This window comes from Gymnodraco acuticeps, unplaced genomic scaffold (assembly GCF_902827175.1).
Source record: "Gymnodraco acuticeps unplaced genomic scaffold, fGymAcu1.1, whole genome shotgun sequence".
In the NCBI taxonomy this organism is placed as follows: Eukaryota; Metazoa; Chordata; class Actinopteri; order Perciformes; family Bathydraconidae; genus Gymnodraco; species Gymnodraco acuticeps.
Genome location: NW_022990990.1, coordinates 813,918 through 826,449, shown reverse-complemented (window position 1 = coordinate 826,449; position 12,532 = coordinate 813,918). Strand labels below are relative to the sequence as shown.

Below are 12,532 nucleotides of genomic sequence, written 5' to 3'. Positions count from 1 at the left end.
GCAATCTGGAGGATCTATGGGTCTCTGGGGACTGCGGAGTGAACTCACACTAACAATCACTGGTCACACACAAAACACATACTGCAGTAAACATGAGGGAAAGAATGGCCCATAAATGGCAGGTTGAAGACCAAGATGCGGAAGACTGAAGAAAGAAATCAAACAACTTATTTCTCTTTGGCTGAAAGAGTCTGCTGCATCTCAAAAGTGCTGTTTTGAATATGTGACTTGTTGAATTACGAGACAAACGTTTATTTTTCTATTCACACATATGCATCTTCTCAAACACTTGACATCCATGCCCCTTTTTAGCTTTATAGAGTGAAGAGTGTGGTTGGTTGGTGAATTGTGTAGACTGACCAGCTGACAAAGTGAGGAATAGATCTGCTGGTTGCAGCCTCAAAATATCTATAAAATATTGCAGCCCATGTCATCTGAAGTACTCCATCCACATTTAGATTTTGGATGATTTTGGTCTAAATAGTGCTGTCAGCTATCATAAAATGTGCATAATAGCATAATATGTAATACAATAATGATAACATTGAGATTGCTTAACAAATAAGCTGTATTGTATTCGATGGATAGTATAGTCTATTTTTTCAGCGATATAGTACATTTATTGTAAGTGAGTATTACATGTTTTGCTCCTGAAATTACCCAATCTTTTCATGCAGTATTCATCTAGACTACTGCATGTATGATTTGTGCGTGTGAACATGTTTGTGTGTGTGTCTTACCTTGGATAAGAGCAGTGATTTGCTGAGATTTGGATGCAGGATGATCACTCAGGATCTCGAGAGCCGTTCTCCCTTTGCAGTCTGTTAGACTGGTGTCGATGTCTGACACACACACACACACACACACACACACACACACACACACACACACACACACACACACACACACACACACACACACACACACACACACACACACACACACACACACACACACACACACACACCACACACACACACACACACACACACACACACACACACACACACACACACACACACACACACACACACACACACACACACACACACACACACACACACACACACACACAGAGAAAAAGGGCATGAGCATCAATACACAAACAATAGGGCAAAGGTCAAACCAGAACACCAATGATTTTGTCAAATAAGATAAACCTTACAGGAAAATGCATGTGTGAAATAAAAATGATGATTTTTACAAAAAGCCAAAGCCCTTTTCATTAGGTTTTAGACCAAGGTTTCTCCCGGACAATGGGACACACCGTGCTAAATCACAGAAATGACACATACTTGCCTGCAAAAAGAAACACAGGAAATAACTCAAGGATGCAGGGTCCACTATAAATCCTAATTTACCCGACTAGTACGACCCCTCCCTGTGCTCATGGTTCCAATTCAACATGAAAGATATATGACATCGGGTCCCTCTGCTATGCACCATTAAAGAAAAATGAATCCAAACTGAGACATAGCACATTCAGGGGCCCATGCTATGCTCCAGTTTTTCTCTATTTCATACTCACTTTTAATACATTTTGCTGCTTTTCTCTTGGTATGCTTTTTATAGAATTTCATGCACCTTTTTTTGCTTTTATTTTAAAATCAAAAACCAAATAATTGAATGAATAAATAAGTCAGATTTTAAGTTCTAAGATGTTTGTTGAATGCCTGACAAACAGTTGTTTCCAAGCTTAGAAATTACCACTGATTTAATATTCAAGATCCTTAGCCATGATTGACAATGAAAGGCTGGCTGCCCGGCCCCTCATCCGTAACCCCCCACTCACACATTCACACAGTGTTTGAAGAGTTGAAGTTCAGTGAATGAGTCAGCTCAGCCCTCTGTTGATCCAGGATGTTAATAACATGAGGCCAAAAGAACATGGCTATCCACAGGTAGTCCTGCGGGAAACAGGAAGTGCTCAAGGAAAGTGGGTGGGGGGTGGTGGTTTCAAAAAGCTTACATTGTCCTTCAGTGACATTCAATCTGCTCTGCATATAAGAAGTGTTATGGAATTTTCCCACTATTTAAAAAAAAAGTACTAACCAGTAAGTTTTACATGCAATCATAGTTATACACACTTTGAAGAAAAACAGCAATGCACATTATTTACAGGTGTACGTGATTATTTTTGAAGGAGCTGGGAGCCAAACACCCCCAGGAAGTGGGTTTTTGTCACTACTAATCCCTTTCACCCTGTTATCAAGTCAAGCAACATCATCAAAAAAAGAAACCACATAATTTCCCGTTGAAGTTTCAGCACCTTCTACTGATACGACAAATCCTTCCAACAACAATAAAACTGTAAGTCCAGGATTGTATAACAGAGAGAATGCAGCAGACAGATGTCTGGAGTCAACCTGAGGGCAAATTCAATCCACTATCTTGAGAAATAAAGACATGTGGAGCATCTAGCCCCAGGTTAAAATAAAAAGGGAAAACAAGGGGAACACACTCAGTTTGTGTTCTTCCAGGATATATTTATAGACCCACCTGAGTCAAGCAGCAGGCGGACTACATCCATCTTCCCAAAGAGAGCCGCCTCATGGAGGGCACTGCCATTCTCCGTCTGAGGGGAACAGAGAGTATGTGTTATTATTCCATCACTTTCACAATTTGACACAAGGCAAGGCAAGTTTATTTATATAGCACTTTTCAACACAAGGCAATTCAAAGTGCTTTCCAAACATGAAAGACATTAAGAGCATAAAACACATTAGAAACATTAAAAAGCAAAGATAATAAAACATGAATAACACAGGTACATGAATAAAAGTTACAGTGCAGAGTAAAATGTGAATAGTTAAATTAAAAGCAGCGGCAAAAAGAAAAGTCTTCAGCCTGGATTTAAAAGTAGTAAGAGTTGCAGTGGACCTGCAGGTCTCTGGTAGTTTGTTCCTGATATTTGGCAATATCCCTAACCCAATTCTCACATTCCTCTACCCCTAGTCTTCCCGTGAAATTATAGTTATTTTGACACTTTTCTAACCTTTTTATATTCCTTTCAACCTTCTCTTTCATCCATTTTGCATCCCCAGACAACACACTTTCCCCTGTTTTACTTTACGAACACAGACAAAAATACACAACCAAAATTGCATAGGGAGGCATTGGCATAATAAAAAAAAGATTTAAAGGTTGCAAGAAAACAATAGTTAAATTTGATACAATGCCTGTTTTTCTCTGGCAGTAAAACACAAGATTTACAAATATAAATCATTCTCATGCCTGCAAACAGCATGAGGCCACACTGATTTCAACTGTGACACAAGCAGCAGGAGAGTGTGTGGAAACTTCCCAACTTCCCTCGCCATATGCCGGCCTGTATCGGCTTCCACTGCTTCAAATATGAGGATATTACAGATATGATGCAACACATGGAAACTAGTGAGGGGGGGGCGTTGGTACAGTACGAACCTCATCTCATATCAGCAGTGAGGGGAGAAATGTAATCTGACATGCCTACTTTTATCAGCAACACTCAGGAGCCACGTACAAAGAACAGATGTTTACAATCACGCTGCGTGGGAGGAATAAGAACTAAGATGCATGTGACTATGACATTTTCAAATACTTTGGTTTGGTGTTTAAAAAAGTGAAACAGATGGGTGGTGGTAAGTTGGTCAGGTCACATTCAAACAATACTAATCTTTTGTTCAAAATTAATAATATAATTTTCAATGACAGATTGAAACATTTACAAAACATTGATGGCATACAAAACAGAATGACTGTAGAAAACATTACCAAAAATTAAAACATACATTTGTGCAAATCATATTCTTGCCATAAAGAACAGGTAAGAAAAGAAACGTTGCAATGTATTTCCAGGTATTAAATTAGTTTTAAAGAGTAACGTTTGTAAAACTCTAAAGTTAACTTATCACATCCACTTTCTTTGGTAAGAAAAACAGCAAAAGAGAGACAGAGAATGATCAGTTAGTACCGCTGTATTGATTATTAGTATTGACACAGTCTAATTATTCTATAATGATACAACATAAGCCTGTATGTGCTTAAGTGCAAAAGACGCAATTAAAATATAGTTTAAAGGGAATTCAATGATAGAAAATGTTATGTTGACTCTCTGGCATCAGTATATTCCACACTTTTAATTTTCATGCTGTGTTGGAAATTGTGTTTCTATATTTTCCAGAAACATATTGCCATGTGCAGACTGCTTGAAGCTAAAGTACCCACAAGGGACACTAAAAATGTAAACTCGAACCACACAACACACACACACACCACAACACACACACACACACACAACACACACACACACACACACACACACACACACACACACACACACACACACACACACACACACACACACACACACACACACACACACACACACACACACACACACACACACACACACACACACACACACACACACACACACACACACACACACACACACACACACACACACACACACACACACACACACACACAGAATTTGTTTTATCCTTTACGGTTGGCTTCCTTATCCCTCATGAAAACCTGCAGCAGAGCAGACTCGCAGCCTTAATGAAGACGAATGATCTGGACCACAGCCAGGTCTGCTGAAACACAGCCGGGAAATTCAACTCAACGCAACACTGCACCAGATCGGCAGAGAATCCCAAAAACGTACTGAAGTCGCCCTGTTTCCTCTGCATCAAAAAATTGTCATCGGACAACATATGGCCACTCAAAAGGTCAAAGGTCAGTCATCCAGGGAGAATGGTCTAGGTGTAAATCCCAATTGTATCCACATTAGTGACATAGCGGGATTGACTGTGGTACCAATATTTTTCCCACAGTAGCGGAGGTGGGAGCACAGGAAATGATCCACCCCTGTTTCCACACACACACCACTTGCCCTTCTAACCCCTCCTCTATGGTCATCTCTATACCACTTCCCGTCCCCTTTCCCATGACGATTACGCGATGATGTCACGAGGAAACGAGGTAGGCCATTCCCCCTCTCTTAAGAGTTTCCGGGAATTGAAAGGCAGAAGACTTGAATGTAAATGCTCACTTAGGAGAGGCTGTCGACAGGGTTTATGTGTGTGTGTGTGTATGTGTGAGTGTGTGTGTTTATTCTAAACTCTTGCCCTGTGTTGTTGGCTGCCTGCCCAGCAGCAGGTTGCTTCATAGGGACTTCCTCTCATTATGGAAACATTCAGAGAAAGAGAGTGACTTTGCTGCTGCTATAAATTATTCATTCACACTCAAACAGACCTATATGGCTTGACACCAATTACTGACCTGTGCACGCACACACACAACACACACACACACACAACACACACACACACACACACACACACACACACACACACACACACACACACACACACACACACACAAAGTGCTTTCCAACAATGTGCAAGGTGGCCATCTGTGGGTCGCCCACAGCTTCTACGATATACTATCGACAGTAAGGCTGTAGCACTGCATGTGGAAGAGAGGGTAAAGAATATATTCAAATAAAATTGGCAGTTTGAGCCTTATTCAAATGGTGTTGTATTTGTATTCATTTATTTAAGAAGGGACAATAAACATGAATTAACATGAGCAATGTAAATGTGCCAGGTCTGTCATAGAGGCTAATTTTCATCTGCAATCCCTGGCAGGTTGAGGGTATTAAAAGAAAAGATACAATACATAAGCAGGATTAAAACACATGAGCACACTGCCTCACGATTGCAGCACACATAAAGCACACGTGCAGAGTAAAAAGCCCTTTTTAAAAAACGAAAAAGTTATGTGTGTGGGTTAGTTAGCAGCCTGTTGGATTTAGCTTCTCCATATATTCATCAGTAACTAAAAAGGAGGGCAACAATACAGTTTGGTTTAGACTTTGATTTCAGCATACTTTATAAACCATTAATGCTCATCATAGTATTTTTTTTAATAAATATACTGACTAACATCTACAGTACATAACTGGATCTGAATACAGGTAAAAAAACTAAACATTAAGGAGCCAGGGAAGTGGATTTAATGTTTTGTGCCGATAAATGTATACGACAGTCCTATTCTAAACAGAAAAGCCTGTTCAACAGATTATGGTTCATAAAGCAGGTCAGATGGCATGTGTCATCTCACTCAAATTACACATCGCATTTAACCCTCCAGGGTGGCAATGATGCTTGTCAGATACTTATGTAATGTGTGTTAGGGATTACTGCGTCTAAAAAGAGAGGTCAAAAAGATGGAGCTTTGATAAATGGATGCTTCTACACAATATGTTCAGCAATAAAGAGATGAAGCAGACTCAAGGTCAAAAAGCACAATAGATCAGAGCAACCAAACGCTTGTGACGCTCATCATCTGTATGAAGACACAACAAGACAGAGAGAGAGAGGTCTGCAGCACTGTGTATGTTGGAGAGGACGAGGGAAATCAAAGGCGTGTTGTGTTCATCTTCACTAGACACATGGAGCCCGAGACCAAATCCCTGCAGAGAAACACAGCCCGCCTCTCTTCACACACACACACACACACACACACACACACACACACACACACACACACACACACACACACACACACACACACACACACACACACACACACACACACACCACACACACACACACACACACACACACACACACACACACACACACACACACACACACACACACACACACACACACACACACACACACACACACACACACACACACACACACACACACACAGGACAGGAGGCAGAGAAGAAGGCGCTGAGTCATGCTTCTCCTCGCTGTGGGAGCACCAGAATGAATGATCAGTTAGTACCGCTGTATTGATTATTAGTATTCACACAGTCTAATTATTATATAATGATACAACATAAGCCTGTATGTGCTTAAGTGCAAAAGACGCAATTAAAATACAGTTTAAAGGGAATTCAATGATAGAAAATGTTATGTTGACTCTCTGGCATCAGTATTAAGACCCTCTTCTTTCGGCAGGCCTTCCAATAAACTTTGAGCATGGTACACCTGGAGTACTGCCATTTTTGTATCGCTATCACCGACTTTTATTTTTGTACTTTATTTTATATTTTATATTTTGATTTCTTATTATTATTACAATTATTTGTTTAATCTATCAAAGTGTATTAGTATCCTTTGTTGTTAAGCACTTCGAGATTTGTCTTGGCAGATGAGAAGCGCTATATAAATTAAATGTATTATTATTATTATTATATTCCACACTTTTAATTTTCATGCTGTGTTGGAAACTGTGTTTCTATATTTTCCAGAAACATATTGCCATGTGCAGTACCCACAAGGGACACTAAAAATGTAAACTCGAACCACACACAGCCATGACAAAACAATATACACGCACGCACGCACGCACGCACGCACGCACGCACAGATTTTGAGACACTTCATGACTTCATAAAATAAATGTCACAGATTGAAAGGACAATTGTTATACATGTTTGATTTTAACATAGTGAAAAGCATAATGAACGTGCAGTTATTTTGTTTCTACTTTCTTTCCCTCTCTTTTCCTTACATTTATTTTTCATTGATTTGGTATTGTACGTTCTTTTCAACCTGGAAATGTGTGTATATGTATATATATATATATTTTTTGTTGCTAAGTTTGTTGGTAAAATGCTGAACTCTTGGATCCCTGTCCAATATCGTTGAATTGAATTAGTAGAGTACAAAAAGTACCTCAGTAAGAGAGAGAGAGAAAATAAACGTCTTCTAAAACAAAACAATCGGAAAGGGCTCAAATAGGCTCAGGAGCCTGATAAATACAGACATGGGCTGTTTTTCTGCACTTAACATTTAAGACAAGTGAGCGAAGCCAAATCGTTTAGTTTGTCAGAGGAAAATCGTCTCCAGAGAAAGACAACAGTGAGGAGAGCAGCAAAGCGTGGTGTTGTTTTGACAAGGCCTCAGAAAAACAAATGGTCCAGAAAGAGTGGGGACAAAGCAGTGTTTGAATTGTCCAGAGAACTCCAAACACACAATGTGATAGAAGAAGGGGAAGAGGGGTTCAGACAGCATGACGGAGTGTGTGCAGTAATGAAGCTCCATAGACTGAGGTGACTGTATTCAGACTGTGGGTAAAGAGGAGTGAGGTGACAGGGAATTCTCTCAGGAACATACTGTCCTCTTCCTCTTCCTCCTCCTCTCTCAATTCTTCCCCCCAATCAATTATTCATCCCTCCCCACCACCTCACCATAGGAAGCATGCACCGTGTATACATGCTCTCTGGCTCCTTTCAGAAGGAGAATGTGCCAAGCGTTTACGCCTGTGGTGGATTATATACAAAAACAACAAAGCCATACTCCCTTTCATTAAAAACAGAAGACTGCATTTGAAATATCCCAATCAATACATTTCTATATATAAATACAGCAGAGTCAGAGTCGCAGAGATTTTTTAAAGATTTACTCAGACAAAAGGACAAAGAGTCACCTTCTGCACTCACAGCAGCATCACTAAAACGAATAAAGCGCCACTTCTTATCGATTATGTTCAAGACATTTCACCTCCTGACCAAAAGTGTTAAACTTTTTACATCAGTACAGTAAATGTGTAAATATTTGAAAGGAATCTGAACGTGAACATTTCTATGAGGACTACTTTCTTCACCTCCCAGCTGGCACATTTAAATAAGAAACAGCCAACAATAGATCCTGGGTTACGGTTAGGGTTCAAGTAACAGTTTCCTTTTTCAAATCCAATTTTGTCAAAAGGAACATGGTTTTCCCCAAGACAAAAACACAGTTCTTGCTATTTCATTATCTCTTTTGTGTCTGCAAGGCTGTGATAATCTGAGTCAGGAATCTGTGATATCCTCGGATGCTGATGTAGGACACCAGCAGCTGAAAGCCATTCGTTCTCTCTTACCACACAGTTGACGTCCATGCCGGCCTCCAGCAGCGTGTGCACGGTGCTGTGGTGTCCATTGCGAGCGGCCAGGTGGAGCGGAGTGTGTCGGCGCGTGTGACTCGTCATGAGGTTGGGGTGAGCGCTCACCAGCATGCAAACCACCTGCACACACAAACACAGCAAGTCAGGAGAATAACAGCAACGTTTGGGGGAACTGGGACACCTTTTTGAAAGAATAAAACAACAGTAAACAATGTTTGAAGTTTTTCTGAGAAACAGTAAGTGTTTCAGCCCCTGAGAATCAAAGAGAAGCGCTGTAAAGTTATCTGAGCCAGAGAATACAGCAGACAAAGAAATACTGCACCAAGCAAGTCCATTATACATTTACATTTTCACCCAGCATACAGAATAATAATAAAGCGCCAGAAAGGAGCTCAAGTGAGAAGGATTTACTTAAGCCATTTATGTTCCGTGTGAAGAATTTGGAGGGTAGGGTCTGTTAATCCTTATAAAAACTAAAGAAGAAGACTGTAAGGAATTTATGTAACAAATGTTTTATCTGTTTTAAGTTAAGCCCAAAACAGTAGCAGCTAATAGTGTAAATAAACCAGCGTTAAAGTCAGCTGGATACACAGTTTTTAACCAAATCACATTAGCATTGTAAACCTAGTTAGCTTTTATTTACTTCTGTGTGAAATCAGTACCAATTGGATAATAAATGACGATACATTCGAATGAGAAATATGCCACCATTATCTTTTTAAACCTCAAGTTGTCAGGTTATAATGAGAGCTAAAAGCAGAGCAAAAAATGTGGTCATCTGAATATAAAAAATGTGTATTCAGTGTTGGGTTTTTTCCAATCGATAATTAATGGAAATATACAGTAGGTCTGTTTCATTTGTTATTCTGTAGTATACAGCACGTCCTTGAATGAGTACACCTGTCAATCATCTTGGGCATGATAGGAGGCTGTCAGTCAGTAGTGGAGTAGCCCTTTGTTTGATGGTCATCACAAAGTTCTCTCCAAAGCTACTTCCTTTAATGTATTTCTCCATATGTGTGTACAGTCAACTTTTGCCCCGTGTTAGTTACATCTCCGAGCAGCAGTAGCTTCCACCACAGGGATTTCCCTTCATTATGATGCAGAGAGCGAGAGAGAAACACCGCTGCCTTTATAAATTATTCATTCACGCTCAGACAAACCTGTGTGGCTTGACTGCAATTACTCATACCTCAGCAGAGAGGATGTGTGATTGCATTTGAACATCAGCAGATGCTCGTGGCATAGTGAAAGGTGTGTGTATTTTAGTAGTGGTGTAAAGTAACTAAGTAGATTTACTCAAGTTCTGTACTTAAGTATAATTTTGAGGTATTTCTACTTTATCAATTTTAAGCTACTTTGTACTACTACTCCACTACGATTCAGAGGTTTATAGTGTACTTTTACTCCACTACATTTATTAAATTCCTTTAGTTACTTCACAAGCTACCCTGCTACCCTGCAGTATACAAAGTGCAGCTAGTTAAAGGTGTAACTAGCTGCACCTTTACCAGCTTTGATGATAACACTTTGATGATCAATAATTATAATCAATAAATGAAATTCATATCAATATCATGCTGCTACCCGCCCTCCCCGTGGTCCTGGGGAAGGTACAGATTGAGTTACCAACTGCTACCTTTTCCCTGCCAGCGAAGACACATAATGTATGCAGAGGCTCACATATGCTTCTCTAGGATCCCACCCTCTAGCCAGTGTAGCTGCTGAAAAAAAAAAAATGATCCCTCACCAGCTCCCCACTGAGTTTGTGTTATCGGAGCCAAGTGACACCTGTACTAATACGTTGTATTCACATTGTGCCACCTTAACTATAGGTTACTTACGTAACCCCAGTTCTCAGAGTAACATGAAGTGAGATGTCTCACTATGGGATGCGCCTCAACGCGTATGCAAACAGAAGCATCAATCTCATTACGCCAATCCTGATTGGCTGGTGATCTTGACGTCTACGTCAGGGAATCCACCCACCCTTTAAGTAGCTTGCGCTACGTCGCAGCGTCATTCAAAATAAGCACCTCTTCTCGCTTCGCCTTAGCAAGAAGGGCCGTCTGGAGAGACATCTCTCTTCATGTTACTCTGAGAACTGGGGTTACGTAAGTAACCTATAGTTCTCATTCATAACACTCCGTTCGATGTCTCACTATGGGATATTGAAACTCCCGTATTGCTAGACATGCTTATCTCGAAAATCACCAAAACAACCAGAACTTAACAGGTAGAACTCTGTCTCAACACGGGACCCAGCACTGCGCGGGCCACACTTGGAGCAGAGACATCTAGCCTGTAAAAGCGGACAAAAGTGAGCGGCGAGGACCAGCTCGCCGCTGCACAAATGTCTTGGATGGAAACACCCTTGAACAAAGCCCAGGATGTAGCCAGTCCACGAGTAGAATCGTATAAGCCAGAGCAATCGCTTCCACAATCCAGTGGGAGAGCCATTGCCTGGTAACGGGCTTGCCCTTCTGAGGGTTAGCCCAGGATATAAAGAGTTGGTCATTACAACGAAACTCTTTTGACCTGTCCATATAGATGCGTAAAGCACGAACTGGACACAGCAAATTTGGCCGCTGTTCCTCAGAGGAACACAGCGGCGGAGGAAATGCCACAATGTCAATGGGGGTACATGAGCCAACCACCTTAGGTATAAAGGCAGGGCTGGGCTTCAGCAACACTCTCGTTTGCCCCGGGGCAAACTGAGTGCATGAAGGATGTACAGAGAGCGCATGAATGTCACTGACTCGCTTGGCAGATGCCAGAGCCAGTAACAGCACTGTCTTCAGTGACAGGTGTTTCATGTCAGCTTCTTCCAGGGGTTAAAATGGAGGTCGAGTGAGCCCATCTAAAACCACTGCCAAGTCTCATAAGGGCACCAGTGACCTCATAAAACGGCAGACCAAGGGATGTTGGCTAGCCGTCTTTCCCTCAAAGCCCACATGGCATGCAGCAATAGCAGCCAGGTACACTTTGATCGTCGAAAAAGCTCTGTGTTTATCAATCAGGTCCTGTAGAAATGATAGAATCACCCCGACAGGACATTGAAAAGAGATGTGTCCTTTTTGAAGGCACCACTCCTCAAACACCCTCCACTTACAGTCATAGAGGGACCTGGTGGAGGAAGCTCTTGCACTCTGAATAGTGTTTATCACCTTCTGAGGGAGTCCCACGTATTCAGATTGTACCACTCACGGACCAGGCCCATAGTGCCAAGCGCTCTTGGTGTGGGTGAAAAATCGTCGTCCCCCGCCTGAGACAGTATGTCCCTGCGTAGCAGGAGCTGCCACGGCTGCCCGCACAGCAGCTGATATATCTCCGCCAGCCAGTACATTGCAGGCCAGTGTGGAGCTATTAGGATCAGTGTGTGGCGTTGTTCTCTCACTCTGGCCACAGTTGGGGGTATCAGAGCCAGGGGTGGGAACGCGTACAGAAGGACCGGAGGCCAAACGTGTGCGAGCGCGTCCACGCCTAACGGTGCGTTTAAATCGCGCATTGAAAAGAACAGCTGACATTGAGCGTTTTCTTTTGATGCGAACAGATCCACCGCGGCCCGGCCGTAACGCACCCACTACTGACTCACAATTATTGGATGTAGAGTCCAGTCTGCATATAGCGGTGC

The 12,532-nt window shown here is 41.6% G+C and overlaps 1 protein-coding gene across 1 annotated transcript in view; it reads right to left on the bottom strand.

Moving 5' to 3' along the window:
* Positions 1-12,532, bottom strand: part of LOC117559148 (ankyrin repeat and sterile alpha motif domain-containing protein 1B-like) — a 150,599-nt gene that overhangs the window by 55,496 nt on the left and 82,571 nt on the right. Inside the window, exons 5-7 of the mRNA XM_034235823.1 lie at positions 8,875-9,018; positions 2,500-2,575; positions 741-842 (exon numbers count right to left, since the gene is read on the bottom strand). Coding sequence (XP_034091714.1) covers positions 741-842; positions 2,500-2,575; positions 8,875-9,018 — 322 coding nt within the window. The remainder of the gene's footprint in view (positions 1-740; positions 843-2,499; positions 2,576-8,874; positions 9,019-12,532) is intronic.